At 38.4% G+C, this 19,088-nt stretch overlaps 1 protein-coding gene across 1 annotated transcript in view; it reads right to left on the bottom strand.

Annotated features, from left to right (window-relative positions):
- The window catches only part of STAG1 (STAG1 cohesin complex component), a gene marked incomplete at both ends in the record, with an annotated part of 130,133 nt that overhangs the window by 23,209 nt on the left and 87,836 nt on the right, over positions 1 to 19,088 (bottom strand). Inside the window, 8 exons of the mRNA XM_079539669.1 lie at positions 6,126 to 6,206; positions 7,667 to 7,754; positions 12,585 to 12,655; positions 14,477 to 14,680; positions 14,854 to 14,943; positions 15,065 to 15,157; positions 17,777 to 17,880; positions 18,953 to 19,070. Coding sequence (XP_079395795.1) covers positions 6,126 to 6,206; positions 7,667 to 7,754; positions 12,585 to 12,655; positions 14,477 to 14,680; positions 14,854 to 14,943; positions 15,065 to 15,157; positions 17,777 to 17,880; positions 18,953 to 19,070 — 849 coding nt within the window. The remainder of the gene's footprint in view (positions 1 to 6,125; positions 6,207 to 7,666; positions 7,755 to 12,584; positions 12,656 to 14,476; positions 14,681 to 14,853; positions 14,944 to 15,064; positions 15,158 to 17,776; positions 17,881 to 18,952; positions 19,071 to 19,088) is intronic.

Genomic DNA, 19,088 nt, shown 5'->3' with positions numbered 1-19,088 from the left:
AAAAGGTTGCTAAGAAAAAAGCATAAGAAGATGGTAATAATTTCACACGTTCAATCCCATGAGCTAGTAAAACAAAGAGAGGCCATGTAAATGCATGCATAATAAAACAAGTCATTAGTCTTCAGAGGAATGGCACAAGGTTTCTCTGCAATAAATACTCATAATAAAACAATACATCTCTGGGTTACAATTATCTGTATTTTATACTGGATGTAAATTATAAATGTTTTAGAAGAAAAAGATCAATACATCGAGGTCGGCCCACCTGGTGGTTTAAAAGTCATTCTGTATGTAGATAAATCAACATGAACAAAACCACCAATGAGCAATCTCAAATTCAACACGAACGTTATCCTAACTGCCTGCAGACATGGGAAATGTGAAAGCACGTGGCAGAAATTTAATGACATGGGGAAGGAGAAAGGAGGTTTGTTGATCTAGAGAAAGGACGATCTGTGAGTAGAAAAAATAAATATGAACATACACATAACTTGGCACCTATTTAAATAGTTACTCTGTTCACATTAGGAGCAAATTCAACACAGGGAGGAAAACAGGAACCACAAACCATTAGGACTTACATTAGCCTCAAGTTCTGTCAAAGAGGACCAGCTTTGTCAGCACCGACTCACAGATTCTGCTACCTCTGCATTGCTCAGCGACACCAGCAAAGCTCCTGCCCTGTCTGCCACCTGTCTGGCAGCATTTCTGATGTGTATCTCCAGCTGCTTCAAAGATCTTTTACCTCCCTGCTTTCACAGAGATTTAATGTAAAGAAGGGATCTAAATTACAGCCATTAATTCTCACTGAGACTGCTGGCCTGTCACTACTGCTGACATTTTGGTATCTGCCTGTATCAGCTTTCAGATAGAAGACGTCCTACAGAACATCCAAAAAAATCTAAAGATCCCATGTACTGCAGCATTTTCCCTGCCAAAATTCTGACTTTTGATTTCACTGTCTCTTCAGTCCATGTGTCTCATTTCTAGTTTTAGCTTCTTTTATTGCATCCTATTGCAAGATCTGATTATTCCTTGTTTACTGAAAAGCCTTTTTGTGGTCCATATGTTCTTTCTGTACTGAATTCACAACAGAAGGCAGGTATGCAAACACACCTAAGCAGCCCACAGGTTCCTAGATCTCTGAACCTCTTGATTTTCAATAGAGTAAGCAATTTTCTGATCTAGTCTCTAAAGATCTACAAGCTACATCACCTTTTTACTACTAATCATTTTTCTCTCTTAATATAGGCAAAGATCCCTTTCTGCAACTGCATTACACTACCATTACATGACCTACAAGGTACCTCTGGTCTCTTCTAAGTGACAAATCTCTAGTCATCAGCCTTCTTGTTCCCAGGCATGCCTTCTATTTGGCTGCCTCTGAAGCTATTACATCGGGATGATTTCCCAATTTCAATTTTCATCTAATATATTAACCACTTCTTAGCTACTGAACATGAATTACATTAAAAACACACATTCAGCTGCACTGCAATGTGATATTAACACCTTACAGAAATTGGTATTACAAAATAGTGTCTTCAACAGTCAAAAATGCAACTTCCTCAAGTTTATTTGATCCATCTAGTCTTTTTTGTTGGCCATATTTGTTCAGCCTTCTACTGACTGTTTTCCATCAGCCATCCCAGGAGTTTACCTAGCACTGACAGCACGCTTATCAATTTGCTGTGATGTGATCATCTGGCTTATACTTTTAAGTATTACAATCACTTTCATTTCTATCTACAGCAACTACGTTCTAACATAATACCTTCCATTTAAATGCTAATGATTGAAAAGAGAAACTGAAACCTACAAAAAAAATTTAGAAATTGAATGTCTCCCATTTTTCTTTCTGTCGCAGTCTGAATAACACCTAGCATACACTATTTATTACCCTCTCTTGATAGCTCAATAAACATTCCATTTCAAAAGTACAGACATCAAAAGAAAGCCTCGCTGAACAGTGCAACAAAGCCATCTGGAACTTTCTAAAATTGGAGAAATCCCCAGACTGCTGTAGAGTGATAATGTGGTTGTTGATTTGTTTTTTTTAAACAGAAAATGGTAGGGAAGAAAACAAATTATATTTTCAAGTCTTTTACCATTCTAAGGCACACAGCCAAGGTTCTCGAGGTGTGATTACAAGAGATGCTGGCTTCAGTAGAAAAGCTGGCATAAAATATGTACTGTCCTTTTGGTTGCTAGGCTAAAATCATGAAGCCACACTGGATTACTGAAGAGATGCACGATAAAAATAACTCACTCTTGAGCTATACAACTAATACCTTAAAATGTAACCAGTACTTGGAACGAGAATGAGCCACTAAAAACTACGCCTTAAACTGATTTTGCCACCAACTGTAACTGAACAACTGTTTGCAAGACTGATCTAAAATTGTTCAGTTATTTTCTAGCCTAAAATTGAAGGTTTTTTCCCACCATTGAAGTCAATGAGAAATGCTGTAGTTTTGCTAGTTATTGTTTTTATTCTTATTTTCTTTCCTCTAAACTACTTCTGTGAAGCATTAACTTACCTCTTCCAAACCCAACTCTTTAACAAACTTTAATATGTTCAAGAGCAGTTAGCATTCAACTCCTCTGCAGAACACAACCCAACCTTTTGCACCCAGTGACACTTCAGCATTTTGTGCTTTCTTTCTTTGTGCTCACAGTAATATGAAAAACCTCCAAGTCACTATGCTCTTCTTTAAATCCTTTTAAAATCCTCTCTACTAATTCATCTGCCTACTAATCACTTAGCAATAGCTCTGCATTTGGCTGGTCTGGCTGCAGCTCATTCAGAACTCTTTCACTTTTGACTTGCCTCTGAATGCTTGTTCTATTCTTGCTTTTTTTTTTAAACTGTTGTAAGACTCTGGATGCTATTGTTCTGCAGATATTTCTTTTTCTCTACATATATGTACAGTGCACAACTCAATGGTCCCAGGCACCTGGTTTGTTGAATGCATGCAGAAATCTAGATGGAAAAAACAGCTGTATAACCTAATACTTCCCAACACTTGTTTCCCAAGATCTACACATTTTCAACTGATTTTCCTTTGAAACCACCTTAAGGCCCCTTTTCATCTGAAGAATAGTTTTTCTGTAGGACATCACGAACTTCCTGCAAACAGCACAGTATAAATCTCTTCTCTGTGCCATGCTGCCTACCACAAAGAGCACTGCTCTGCTTAGCAACAGCACCCAGTCATGGCCTCAGCCTCCTCTGAGCTCCACAAGGGCAAGGCCAGTGATTAGAGTACTGGGCTGAGGATGCTTCAAGCTTTGTGCCCGTCATCCTCACCCACTGCAACCTTCCTTTTACTCATCAATGTTTCCTGTAAGATTTTAGACACCAAAACGATCCCAACGGATGTGACTGATTTCAATAGATGTCATTCCTTCTCCCTCTCACCATGCTCCCAGGCTGGTTGTGCACCCTCCCTGCCAGCAGCCTTGAGCAGCCTGCACTCAGCTGAAGGAATCTCACTCAGCCTGGGGTGCAACACAAAGGACCCACACCTCCAGTGCGTATAGATGACTCTGCAGATGCTTTGCATGGCACGTGAATGTTTAACAGACTGCAGCAAGTAGCATGGATACACATGAAGCTGGAGAACCCTCCTGTCCAACAAGGGCCATGCTTAAGAAGAGGATCTCAAACTCTCAAAAGAAAGGCAGTGGACTTGTACCTCCCTCTATCTATGGGAGCGACTGTACATGTCTAAATACGTGCATGTGCTGGGGAGGGGATTAAAATCAATTGCAAATAGTTACAGAAGGACTATTTCTGTGTTCAGAAGCATTTCTCAAGTGTCTAGTGTTGTGGTTTACCTGCTGTATTGGTTATACTGATCCTAGAGACGAATTTAATTGACTGCATGCTAATTATGTGTCTTTAATGAATCAATAAGCTACCACAATCCTAATTTGATTTAGATTACAAGAGTTATGAGGTTTTCCCTGCCACACATACAAAGCCTACAGACTAGCACACCTAGCCTCGTGTAGCCAGCCAGAATCCAAAACATGCCCAGCAGCTGTAACACAGAACGTCCCTCAGAAGGCAGTGTGCCGTAGGCTTAGGCACAATGCCCATCACAGTGATCAAAACAGGACATTCCTTTTGGGAGAGAGACTGTGTGTCTGGAAGAACCATCTGAATACCAGATAAATAACGACTTCATCCTACAAAAGATTCTGTTCTCAGTTGTATCTCCCTGGTTGTCACAGAATCACAGAATGGTTTGGGTTGGAAGGGACCTTAAAGATCATCTAGTTCCAATCCCCCGACACCTCCCACTAGAGGCAGGGACACCTCCAACTAGACCAGGTTGCTCAGTGCCCCCCCCATCCATGTACAGCCTGACCCTGGAACAAAATAATTAACAAAATTATTGTCAATTTTGAGCTCTGCTCCAATAACTCACTTTGAAAGAGCAACAGACTAACTAGTATTTGTGAGTATGAGTTCGCACCAATGATCCAGCTAGTCATGGATGAACATTTCACAGAATCACCCGGGTTGGAAGGGACCTCAAGGATCATGTAGTTCCAACCCCCCTGCCTAAATCAATCCCTACCTCCGATCTCTCAGTCTGGATGCTCAAGAGAAATCTTAACAACAACAACAACAAAGTCTTCTAAACATGAGCCTTGTAATAAAAATTCATAAAACTGTTGGGTACAAAACAAAGAAGGACTTAGACAGATTAGTTTTATAGCCTATCATGAATTTCTCATTTTTCCAACAATTACAGGTTTCTCCCCACTAGCCTTTTCATCTCTGCCTTCTCTTCCCTCCTAATAGCTGTCCTGTCACCTCTCCTTCCCTTGCTCCCACCCTCCTAGTAGGTATCAGTGACCCTCCTCTTTTCTTTTAGAGACAACTTACATGATCCGTATCCATATAGAAACCATGAAAATGTTCCCACTTTGTACTGTGATCTTCTGTTATTTCAAACTTGAAGGGCTTACGTACCCAAAATCCTATCTAATTTTTACAGCTATTATCACTGGTCTGCTAAAGATACTGCTTCAGCCTACAAAGCATCACCTTTATGTGTCCTTAGATTACTGCAGCTATAGCAAAGTATGACTAGAAAGCTGAATGGACCTACACATTAAAATACTGTGTCAGAAATGTTAGCAGCCTAGATAACTAAAAAATGCTAATGAAATACACCATCCCTCATTCTAATGCGTTTCCTATTAAAGTCTTTGTCTTCCCATACATCTTACTTCCAAAGTGATTCCCTTTAATGTCTGCTAACACATAAGCCTAAATCATGCCAAGCAGCCATGGGCAAAATGATCTCATAATGACTTAATGGACAGATAAACTGCATCTGGATTTATTTTCACCGTCAACAAATGAAAATTAAATGTTTGATAGAAAAAAAACATAGAAAAAATATGTTTCAAACATCAGGCTTGTGGATTTCTCTTTAACTTGTTTCTGCCGTGGGCAGGAAAATAACACCTATTACTATAGATTTCATACTTCAATTTGGTGTGTAACTTCTGAAAATGTCCTAAAAGATCAGATAGTGGCCTCTAACTGAGAAATTGCTATGGAAAGGTTCTGAAAATACTAAATATAATGGTCAAATTACACCTAATATTGTCTTTACTGCATTACACCTGCATGCATTTGCTTTTTATTAGTAACTGTCACTGCTAGAAACCCTATATTTAGCAACATGAAAGATGCACCTAAAGGCTAAACAAGGTAAACGTACATAAATATTAAGCTGTATGTGATGTACAAACCACTGGTATTGCTTGCAATTATTAGATAAGCATTGTTAATTTTACTTATCTGCTCATACTAGCTCTTATATTCAAATTAAATACATTCAGCAATAAAAATATAGAAGTCAGCAAGTATCAAGTACTGATAAAGACAAGCTTCTGCTATTCATACAGTTTATTCAGACATATGTATGATACTAAATAGATCTTAAAATACTAAGCAAGTCAAAATGCAAACATCTTCTACCAGCTTCACAGTGGTATAAAAAGACTGTACACTGTGTGGAGTTGCAGAGCATCAGGTCTAATGCCTGTTAAGGTAAGTTCTGTTTCAGCAAAATTCATGTGATCAATTGTCTACTTACTTTGGAAGGGGAACCTTCAGTGATTTTCACCAGCTGCCAGAGAATAGAGTAATGCGAACACTGCAGTGCCTGAACAACTATCTGTAACACAGGCAACACAAAGAGTCTAAGCATGCTGCAAATAACAAACTGTATATAAAACACATAGCATATTTCGGGGACAAAAAAAAAGAGAGCAGCTCTAAGGAGGTATTTTCTGTTTCTGTGGACATCATTTTCCTTATTCAGCTTAGTGCAATAAGAAACATTATGCATTATGAACGGAAAATTTACTGTGGTCAGCTGGGAAACAAAGCAGAAGAGAAAATCATGCATTAGAGCACAATAATGGGTGTAACAACAGCACAACAGAAGTACAACCCAACGCCTGCATACCCCAGTTCAAAAACATTCGTTTAAGTACCTCTAAATCTTACTGCATGAATAATACAGTCTAGAGCATGTAGTCCAATTAAAAAAAGAGGAGAAAATAATCATGGACAACACAGGACATGTGTTTGTGATGCCCACAAAAGCATCAATGTCTTCTTAAAATTTCAGTGAAATTTCTTAAATTTTCAGTAATAGGTGCCAAAATTCCAAAACCTTTTCAGCAGGTTCAGGAGGTACTTTGAATGGTTTGTGCTTCTGTGCACAGCAAATCAACTAACAGCCCTTAGCTGCTTCACAAATTACTTTTCTGAAGGATATTACTAAAGGGGCCAAAGTATTCCTATTCAGCAAACTTCTAGGGGTCTGAGGAAAGACCATACTTTCATACTGAGGAGAGTTTAGGTTTCAGAATCTTTTTCCTAACACCTCAGAGAAGTAATCTGGGATGTGGCAATAAGTTGGGATACAGAAGTCAGTCTCTATTATGGCTCCATCTACTTTCACCAAACTTGGCTGTGAGAAAAGCCTCAGACCTCCCAACACTTCCTTTCTAAAAAAGGCTTCTAAAAACAGATCAGAGTTGCGTGATTTTCTTTCTAACAGCTGGCTTCCAAGAGAAATGAGAATATAGCTTAAATACTACAGCAGGCAGTCTGCAGTTTAAGCTGAAATAGCATTCTGAGAGAATCTGGAACATTCCTGTGCTCAGTGGTCCCTTTATTAAGAACGCTTAGAAAACAGTTGTCCAGATCATATCTACTGAAAGAACTTCACTGGAAAGGTTGGCCAGCATCCTTGCTGAGTGTTTTTCCAGTTTTCATAAGCACTCATCTTACCTTCAGTGCACAAAGATTGCAATAATTTGAATCACAGCCAAGGTTTACAAATGATGGGTTCCTGTGTAAAAATCATGATTTACGCAGTGCTTGTCACAGGACATGAGTTATTCCTTGCTTTAAAATGAGAAAGGTGAAGCAAGTAGCTCAAAATCACACTGACTAAAAAGGAAACAAGATCAGATTTTCTTCCTCCTGAAAAATGTTTAACTACAAGAAAAATTTCATTTAAGGTCCCACGACTTTCCTAAATAACTGATGCCTATCTCCATTACGAAACTCCTGTAAACACTGAGTCCCCAGACGATGCAATGTAGGTGTTGCTAGCGGTACCTGTTCTGGCATAGCTCCATGTTCAATTCCAGTTCTTAGTAATCTGTAGCAGTTACTGAACAGATCCCATTTTGTGAGATCATGAGCACTAGAACAAGACATAATAAAGAGAGAGAGATTAGTTGTGTTCCTCGAAACTCCACCTTGCAGCAGCAATATAGTCTGACCTGGGAGCTCAGTGAGCAGTCTGGTATTTTTGCAAAGCAGAGACAATACAGCATGCTGACAAGGCAGCTGCACAATTAGTTCACACCATGTTAGAACCAGAAGTTAGGCTTTTAGATGACAGAGGTAAAGAAAATGTTTGCCACATTGGATTTCTGTCGGTAGGAGATAAACTTGATGCATACCATGCAGCTTTAAATGTTACTTAAGAGTAGCTGTAGGCTCCTTCTCAGTGTTGCCCTCTAAGTCATTTTTCCTGTTGTGTTCTAAACCTTGGCAGGATTTCAGAAGGCACTTCTCAGGCATGGCAGCACAAACTGTGGCCAAACTGTAGTTATACTGAATGACTAATTGCACAATAGTTACATAATCTTCTGTCTTATCATTTGACAAATAACTGCATACGTTATCACTAAATACTGAACATCCTGAAATATCCAAACCAAGAGCAATATACATGTAAACAAGACTGAGGTCGTGTTAACTATTCCTTCCATTCAGCGTTTCATATTTCAGTTGTACCAACCTGATTTGCTGGGAAGAGAAATACAGATGAGATTAGCAACAGAAGTTTCAGTCTTACACACCTCAACAGCTGGTGTTGTAGGTTCACAGTAAAAAACTGAGAAATACTAAAAGAAACATACAGTAACCTGAAGAATTATTTTTCACAACAGATTTAGATTTTACAGTAAGAGAGAAACAGAAAATTTGAAACCATCTGTAAAATGTTTATAAAATGCAATCCCCTCAAAATAATAAAAAGACAACTTGATTATTAAAATACAGAATCACAGAATGGCCAGGGTTGGAAGGGACCTCAAGGACCATGAATCTCCAACCCCCTGCCACACGCAGGGCCACCAACCTCCACATTTCATAGCAGCCCAGGCTGCCCAGGTCCCCATCCAACCTGGCCTTGAACACCTCCAGGGATGGATGAGGCATCCACAGCCTCTCTGGGCAGCTGTTCCAGCACCTCACCACTCTCTGTAAAGAATTTCCCCGTGACATACAACCTAAATCTTCCCTCCCTCAACTTAAAACCATTTCCCCTTGTCCTGCAGTTATCTACCCTTTCAAAGAGGGTGGATAACTCACCTTGAAGAAGGGATGCTCTGACTGAACCGGCAAGTCTAAAGTAGATAAAGCAGCCTCATCCATCTGTCTCCCTTTCATCCCAGTACTTTGATCAGTAAGATATGCTCACTTTCTCTATCCTCTGCTTTTGCCCCGTGTTGGAGCTGCCTGACTTTGTTTAAATAATTAACTACCCTGCTCAGTGAGAAAGAATATTTCCCTGGTTCTGAGATAAACAGAGGCTGAACCGGCAGCTTTAAGATCCTGCTGAGAACCCAAGCATGAAATCCTTTCCCAGTCTGGACTGTGTTGGTCCCACAACACAGAAAATCTCTCTGATAAAAAGTTCCACTGAAATCCTAACACTTATGTCTTTCAACTGAGAATAAATGAAGTACACTCAGTACACACTCTAGAGTTGTGCCATTAAGCCAAGGTGCATCTTAATTTCTGCTTAAGATCCACGAGTAGAAGGAAAACAATAGGAAAACCTAAAACAAAGCAAAACAGCACCTTCCCCCAGAAAAAATGAAAGAGCGAAAATATACTCCCCACCTAGATTTTGGAGTGTCTTGGAAGTAAGGAAACAAAATGCTGTATGGACAAATCATAGACTGTCAGGGAACTGCCTCTTACTAATGATATTAAGCACAACAATTCTGCTTCAGCAACTCACAAGGCTGCTTGTAAAGTGGAAAAGTACCTCCTTAATTACGATATTGTAATTAAAGCAGTAAAATCTCTTTGGTCTGCAGAGGCAGGTATCTGAATAGATTATTCTACAGAGAACATGAAAGAAAAACTGGTGCCGTGTCTGCCTTTCTATTGCAGAGCCCTGCATGTCAGGGACCGGTGGCAGCAAGCACCCCTCACTGCCTTGACAGCTGGGGGCACCTCAGCTGTTTGCTCAGAGCCTGGCCTTACAACTGTCCTTTGGAGGAGCTTTCCAGCTTCCAAAGCTGAAAAGTACTAGCTAATAGAGATTATCACTGCAAACTTCCTTTGAGAAAAGCTTCCACATTAAATTTAGGCATATTCTAATTCATTTTTCTCTGTTTTGAACTATTCAGAAATTAAAACTATAGCAAAGAAGATACAGTGGACACAACCCCATCCTTCACAGAGGTTCAGACCGTGCAACATAGAGACTCCAAGAATGAAAAGTCATATGACACAGCTTTTTCTTTACCTTCATCTTCGTGGAGTACAGAAAGCAAGGGCCAACACTTGAAAGGAGGTTTCTTTCCATCTCTATGATAGCACTGCCTACTGGGGCATATTTCTACTAGAAAGTAGTAGATGAAGTGAGTAGAAAAGTAGTCAGATGAAGTGAAGGAATCATTTCCACAGTGTTTCCGAAAGTGTGGAAAGAAACAGCCTACAAAAATTCCTGTTAGGTAATGTGATCTGTCCACCCTCAGACCTCACTCTTTTTAGAGCAGCACAAAGCAAAAGCAGCAATACCTTGGGTTACCAACGGCTCTGCAAGATGCAGTCTAACTTCTCTAACTGAGAATTAAGAAATCAATCATTTCTTCTCTTTCTAGAGATAATGAAATTCTGAATAATGTAGTCTGAAGGAATCTGATATGACATATAGTTCAACTACAGGAAAGTTACTATAGTCATTGCCTGGCATATTTTATTAAGTCCTCATGGGGCAGGAAGGAATCAAATTCTGTATTATATTTGAGGAGTACTGGGCAGTGATACCCACAATCCTTATTTCTAAATGTGAACCAGTGTTCTATACACAGGACAGCATGAAAAGAGCACACCCAGAGGAATGGAGCTGATGTCTCAGTTTCATGTATCTTGTGTGGAATTACCTGGAGCAATTCAGTAACAAATGTTGATATAAAAATTGCTACAGCACTCACGTATGAAGTGTGAAAGCTCAGCTGAATTAAGCCAGAGTTGGAATGGGAAGATTGTGTCCTTACACATGAAAGCACAGAAAGAAATGCCTTGAACATCAGTGAGACCCTGGCAAAGAAAAGAGACTTAGATATTTACCCTAGGTGTCCTGTTCAGAAATCCTCAAAAGTTTATTATTCCATTTTGAAAACTTGAAAGGGAACATTGTAATGACGAACTTTATTTGTACTGAAATGCTAATATCCTTCCTTGATGGAAAACTATCAGTTAAAAAGCGTGCTGCAAGCCTTTCATCAAGTAGCTTTCCAGCCTTCCCAAAACATCCATCTCCCATTGCATGTTTCACTGTTCCAGCATGCAGACGATTTCCAGTACTGTGATTAACTTCACTAACAAACTTGATTTGTATCAGTTCAAGGGGAAGAAAATTGGGCAGTAAGTGTGATCTACTGAACATCTCCTCTGATCTTCTAAGCTTTTTAAGCTTATTCATTCCTACATGAAAATGCACTATAAAGTGACCCTCTAAGAAAGAGGATTAACTCAGACTTGGGAAATCTTGGTACAGAAGCTTTTTTTGGTCTGGAAGGCTTTTCTGATAATCCCATAATGTCATGATTTTTCCTGCTTGCTGGGTTTCTTCCTCCCAGGATATGAAGCAGCAGCAACGATGAAGGAAACAAAAGGTACATTTCTCTCACTGGAAGAAGAGAGGGACTTGTTTCTATTCAAATCCTCAGCAAACGTTTTGCTTTATCAGTGCAGTTTTACAAGACCTGAAAGGCATCAGTTGTTAGCTGATGATGGATAACGACAGTATCAGGCAAGAGCTATCAAGGTGAGAAAACTCAATGCAAGTTCTGAATTAAAGATCTTAGCCTCATAACTGAAGCTTTGACAAAAAGCTTAAGATTTGTGTTGTTTTCTTCATTGTGAACTACAGCTTTCACCAGTCCTCTCAGGGATGGCAGAAGTGGCTCCGCTGTGTTACCAGGGAGACCAAAAACCTAATTTGCACATCAGCCTGCTGCACTATAGAAATTAGTAACGATTTAATGATCACTGTAGGACTCCTGTTGAATGGAAACGAAGAGCAGATATTTCTGAATCATCTCATACAGTGATTCAATATAGGATTCAGGACAGCTGAATACTAAGCACAGAAAGGAAAGAGAACCAGAACTGCAAATCCAAATACACTAGTGTAAAAGATGTGGCAGAAGCAAGATGCTCTCTTACACTGTGATAAGGAAGAAACTACGTCTGGCTCTCAGTCATCTGCACACAAAGTTTTCTTACATGCTGACCAGAAGCAACTACTTCCTATAGCTGGTAACATGGGGAAGATTAGGTCTTTGTTGCTATACAGGAAAAACCAAACAACTGAAGTAAAGTTTTCCAGGTTTCTCTACAAGTCATTAGGGTGCCAATATGTCTGAGAGCATCAGAACGCTGGGAAGATGCTGGCTGGTTCAGTGGTCTCGTTCACCATGCACTACAACTCAGACAGTTAAAACTTCGTAAGTCATGCAGGAGAGTATGACTTCCGTAGTAAAACACTCATTTAGTGCAAAGGAGGCTATGCCATTTGCAAATTAAATCTGTAAAATAGTCATTAACTAATCAATAACACTGATGAATCCAAGAGCAGTTTGGATGGCACTGAGAAGGGCCACCAGTTATTCATCAAACTCTGTTTCTTATTTTAGACCGTAAGCGTTCTCATTTCTTAACACCATATCTCAACTGATACTCATTGAAGTGACCATAAATTTTCAAGGGAAAAGACACATACTTGTGAAAAGAGGTTAATCTCTTCAATGTGGAGAGCACGTTGTATATGTCGTCATCATCAGCTTCTTCTCCCTGAAAATGAAAGAAAATCCATGAAGGCAGTTCAGCAAACCAACTGAGAGAGCATTACTGAATGGGAAGGAACAGATTTCTTTTAGGTTTTGTGTTGACCACAAAACAGGGTCCAAATTTTACAATGAGTTTTATCTACATTCTATAGTAATATTTAAATAACTACTGCATAACATTAGAAAATCAGCAAGATCATCCAAAAGTACGTAGCAGTATTACAACATTAAGACTCAAGCAAGTATTTTCCAGTAATAGAAACCATTTCCAAGATAAAAAGCCTACTTTACAGAAAGGAATGAACTGCAGTTTAACCACAAGCTAAAGAATGTGCCACGAGAACCCAGCCAAATGCTTGTCTGCAGATGTCAACAGCAAGTATTTTCAAGTGATCAGTGGGAAAATTCCTTTGTTTTCTTATCCTTCATTGCTGCTCACTATACTGCGTGACAACCATGCTGCATAGAACAGCATGCATTCAGCACTGGGTGGAAGGTTTTTTCTTCTGTTGTTTGTGTTTAAGGTTGACATTTTAAAATATCGTTATTCCAATGTTAAATAGAAAATCAAGTGGAATTAAGGTACTTCTGAAACTTAATTTTTCCAGCAATTTTCTGAAAGTAAATCCACTTAGAGCTATTCTTCTCCATTTTGTTTTGATCAATCAAGTGCTTTCCAGCTATAGGCCAACAATTAAATCATCTCCCAGCTTTTAGATGCAAGTGCCAGTCAATGTTTCTCATGATCAACCCAGTGGGAAGCCATAAAAGATTGTACTTGTTTGAATACAAGCATACAAATTTGCAAATAAATAAATCTCTCTGAAATGAGGAAATAAACTTAACTAACATCAACTATTCTGAAATGAATCATTCAGTAGAGAATAACACACAGGCCAAAGATTTTTTCTCTCTCTATTACTCTCATTTTTGTCTTCACATCTTTCTCAGTGTCATACATATATTTTTATTTTTATTTACTCTGCAAATAAAAATTTACTGTTTTGATTTACTCTTTAAACATCAGCCAGTATGCACATGCCATATGACTTAAAGACAGAAAAACATTTGGTTTATTTAATACTCAGCTCTAAATCAGAGCCTGTAGCTTAACTTTCTATAAAAGTACATCCCAAGTAAGTGCATCTGCCACGACGCACGATTTATGAAGTGCAGAAGAAGGGCAGACCCTAAGTTGCTTTTAAAAAAATCAAGAGAATTACAACAAATTAAGTGGTGCTACACAAAGTTAAATTTACATAAAACAAGAAAAAATAAACCAGATTTCAGTCCTTATTCAATGCATTCTGTCTTGTGCATGCATACCTTGTAAGTAAATCCCAGGTATCTCCAGGTTTCAGTTTTGTATCTTTAATGCCTTCTTTCCAGAGCTGTTTCAATATGCCATGATGAATATTTGACTAAACCCTCCCTTCCATTCAAGACATGATACAATTTTCATTCTGTGGTCAGCAAATCCATCTGTGACTACTGGAACTACCCCAAGCACTAATGTAAACGCACTTTTCTTTGCATTTTTTCCTCAGCTTTCATCAAATTCATTTCATGTGTGAATTGTTTAAATCATACACTAAATTTTCAGAATGAAGCAGGATTGTCCCAGAGTCTTTGTTTTACAGCACCAGACTTAATGCTAGTCTAGGGGATTTTCTACATGGAGAAAGGACTCCAAATAATTATGACAGAATTGCTGCTGCATTCCCTCTTCACATGAATAATTTCATGACTTAGTAATAATGTTTTTCTGCAGTCTGTCATAGTTTGTTTTAGGTAGTCTAACTGAATTCATTTTAAGGAAACAAACCTCCTGCAGCAGATCCTCTACAGAATGGTTGAATCGATCCACAAATTCATCAATAAGTTGGCTGTGTGCTATGTCAACTCTGTTCTGGATTGTATATTCTTCACTACAGAGTATGCTGTAGGTTTTGCTGCAGGCTTCAAGAACATCCGATTCCACGTGCTTTTCCACAACAAACTTTATTTGTTTCAGTAAGGCATCCAGATGCTGTAGAACAGAAAAGAAGTTCAGCTCTTACCTTGTCAAACAATAAATCTCAAAAAAAAAGTGAAATACACCAGGTTATATTGTAATATGCCAAATGAAGGCACTGTACTGTACAACAACAGCAACCAGACACTTGAAAGCAGCCAGCATTGTTGCTCAGTGTACTACTATACCTTTTCCATTCTGCCAGTGCTATAGATTTCCAGATCAAAATACTGAGGGATTTGCAGGAGATTTGCAACCTTCTCTGCATCAGCGGAATACTGGAACATCATTGAAACAAAACAAAACAGTGAAATAAAAATGAACATCTACACCACAGAACGAAAGTTTAAAGTCAGTTGTAAATACCAGTGAGCAATTTATTTTCATAGAAAAATATACCTTTGATAGCAACATAGGAAGTGCAATAATGAAATGCTCAGTCAATTTATTCCTGTCGTCTATCTGTGTTTTCCTTTCTTTTGCTGTCAAGACCTGCAAGCGATCAAAGATAACTACAGTAAATACAGTATCTGCATATAGCATTCATTAATTTCTCTGAAGTTGATATTTCCAAGAAAAACACATGCAAGTACATTTTTAATAAATCAAAAGAGGAAGGAAAGGCATTCAAAAACATTTGGACTGCAGAGCGATTAAATGGGAGGACCACACATCCTAAGAAACCATAATTGAAAAGGAAAATATCATCCAGCCTCATGCTGCTATTACACATCAACATGGTTTTAGAACTGAACTTTAAATATAACCCAAGGCAGTGGAAGTTTTGCTATTGTTTCCAAATAAGCTGAGCTCTAGCTTTCACACATTAAATACCGTGTTAATGAAAGACCTCAGGGTGAACTGAATTATAATTCAGAAAACCAAAATCAAACCACACTGTAACAGTGATTCTCATTAGCAGTTTAATGGCCTCATCTCTAAACTGGAATGTAATTCTCAGTGAGAACATGCATCCAAGCTCACAGAATTCATTTACAAATTTCAATGACATTTACACTGAGGCTACAAATACTATCATAGCAAAACCACCTTAAAACAATGAACATATAGATAATAATCATCATAGCTTCATAAAAGCTTAGAACTGGCCTCTGGGCTTCAGAAAAGGAAAGTGGTCGTGAAGAATACTTTTGAAAAGAAATAATAAAATATTTACATTATCTAAAGACTTACATTTATCCAAGCTGCTCAATAAGGATTACAAGCCAAAGACAAAGTGAAAACTATTTCACAAGAGTGTGAGTGCATGATTAAAAGTCCCATTTCAGTTCAGAAAATATGCTAATGAGATCATGAGAACACAACAAACCTCTGCTGACAAGTCAAAGGAAACTTGCAGTTACCATCTCAAAACTCATGATCTAAGTGGAAAGTAGGGAAAGCTAAATGTCATACCTGCACCTCTCTCTATGTGAGAAGGAACAGCTGGAAACAAAACACGCTTAGATGACAGGCAGCCTACTGGCTAAGCATCCAAAACAACCATGGAAATGAAGGGGAACACCTAAAGATTTGTCACCAGGGTAAGAAACCACTCCCACAGTGCATAGCAGATAGATGGACACACGTTCCAACAACTGCAGCTCCTGCACAAACTCTCAGAGCAGCACCACCCATGCCAGCAAAAGCACTGCTTTCTGATGAGCTAGAAGCAAATGCAGCTAGCAACTCAGATTTCACCCTGTAACAACCCAGTCATATTCTGATGACCTAATATTGCTACTCAGCAGCGCTATTAATTAAGCTGGATCCCTAGGGATGATCTTGATGCTACTTTGACCATCCTTCAGAAAGCGAAGGGTTTTTTTTTTTTACCTTTGTAAAACTATAGACAGCAAAAATCTAGAAGTAATCATTTTGCTGAATTTAAGTCAACTAAAATGTAGATCTGAGAGAGAAAATTACAGACAGCTTACAGTACCATTATTTACTGTTCAGACAGAATACAAATGTGAAAGTGTCCTCAAATTTAAAGATTAGTTGCCTCCTGTAATGGCTTAATGCTTTTACTAATGCAGCAAATGTTCACACACACATGTACATTTCAGTAAGTGCTTTTGTAGACTGCCCTCTCATCTGAGATGTTTTAATAAATCAGGAATTTCTTAGAATATTCTTTATAAAGCAAGGTACAAAAAGCGTTGAAATCGATGGCTTCCTGGAAATTCTCCTGGGATGCAGTTTTAGGACACAAAGCTCATCTACTTCTAGTACATAAAAATTAAGAAGCTAAGTAACTGTTTTTAGTTTAGCAATAAGGTGTCCTTAGTGTGTCTCTAGATTTCATCTAAAATATCTGTCTCTTTCTTTATTAGTTATGACTATTTGGAAGAAAACCTAACAGAAGTACCAGTGGTGGTACCTAACAGAAGTCCACATGGTTTATTTCATTATAGTCTAACTTAAGCAAGAGGAGGACTAAGAAAATCAGACAAATATGTTTGGGAAGCTGAAATTGAATGCTGTATTTACGGAGAATAAAAATTAAAGCCTATTCATCACCCTGACCTTATACTGAAGTGCTTACAAGAGCACACCTAGCCTTAGGAATGGAACTCAACTGATGGAGAGCCCCACCAGTCATTGTATAATAAATAAAAAAGGTATCTAGATAGGAATACAAACATTATTTCAGATTTAAAAAATGTATGGGCACTCAAGGAAAAAGGTCAAAGTGAATGGATATAGAAATTCCCAGAAGTATTCAAGCTGGAAGGAACGTTGCAAAGTGCCAGTCCTACCCCTCCTGCTCAGAGCAGTCAGCTCCATTCATCAAAAGAAAACTCAAATTAAAAAAAAAAAAAAAAAAAAAAAAAAGACATTTTCATAAACAGAATATAGAATCATACAGTGGTTTCGGTTGGAAGGGATCTTTATGATCATTTAATTCCAACCCCATTGCTATTGGCAGGGACATCTCCCACTACACAGGTTTGTTCATATTTATTACTTTTCCTTAAAAGTGTGCATACAAAAAACTGATTATAAAAATTTCACTTAGAAGTGTCAAAATATGGCTTTATAGAAAAGTATTTCATGTTAATACGTTAATACAAATAGTTCTGAGCTACTCATTATGGCCCTACTTACTCTTTTGCCAGTGCCTCTGCCAACGGGAGGGTGTGCTTCAGCAGCCTGTCTGATTGTACACACCATCAGCTCAATCAGAGCACTCTCCTGACGGTCAGACATGGCTATGAAGAAAAATGAACAACAAGGATCAGCTTTGATGACTCTGAAAGAAATCTTAAAGACAACAAATGTGTGAACGCAGTTGTAAAACACAGGAGAAACAACAAAAGAGACCATCTCATTTTGTTCAGTTTATGAAACCAAGGCTTGCTTGCTCACTCTCAGCAACCTCAAGTTGAATATGGCAGAACTGAAGTTAAGTCCAGAGAAAGGCAGTCTGGAAAAATGATGAAGGGGATTATTAACAAAGATCTACAAAATTCTGAGTGGCATGGAGAACATTTATAAAATACTCTCACCATCACGCAGAATTAAGTACTTTTGATCACGTCTCAAGGGCCACCCCTGACTAGACTATATAGAAACCTAAATGAACCAAAGTGCCAGCTGCTTTCCTAAGGAAATCACCACATACATAAAAGGTACACAAGTGTAACAGGGAAATACCAGAAGTTGAGATGAAACACGGAGATGACTGGAGCACTGTGCAAGGAAGCAGTGAGAGAACACTGTTATTTCTGACACCTTAACTGCTGTGAAGGTTTATAGAGAAGACTCCTGAAATATTATAAAGATCTTTAATGACATTATCATTAGGAAATCTTCGCTACCCATCTCCTTGGCCACCTGACAAAGGAGATACAGAATTAATGGTGAAAAAATTCACTCAATTAATTTCTTTTAATAATTCAAGAGGGTTTAAAATTGTCTGCAAAAGCTCCATATTTAATACCACCTGAAGTTTTTGTTTACTCAAAACTGTGTTAGTTACTTAATTTACTTAAATGTTCACATATACACTAGTCATTTAAATGCTCAAACAAGAATCTTAGCCTTTAATATAAAGCAACAACACTACAGCAGACTTCATGAGTTGAAAAATGCAATATAAAACTTCTCCTTTTGAAGCAGGATGCATTAGAAGTGGATTAAAATCTAAGTTGCACTTTCTCAAATATGCTTTCGAAACAAATCACAACATAAGCACTTCCATCTGCCACAGTGAAACACCTTTTTAAGTCATTACAAGCAATAAAGTGCAATACCAGTACAGTAGAGAGGTTAAACAAATACCTTCTTCTCCTTGGACTGGCTCCTCCAAGAGCAATTCTGTCATGCATTCCCAATCTTTCAACAGTTCTTGAGAGCTCTCCCACAAACTGTCCACCAAATAGGCTGCATGTTCATGCAACTACAAAATCAGAAGCAC

Source organism: Tetrao urogallus (assembly GCF_951394365.1).
Source record: "Tetrao urogallus genome assembly, chromosome: 9".
NCBI classification, from domain to species: domain Eukaryota; kingdom Metazoa; phylum Chordata; class Aves; order Galliformes; family Phasianidae; genus Tetrao; species Tetrao urogallus.
The sequence above is the reverse complement of the archived record's forward strand: the minus strand, read 5'-3'. Positions and strand labels throughout refer to the sequence as shown.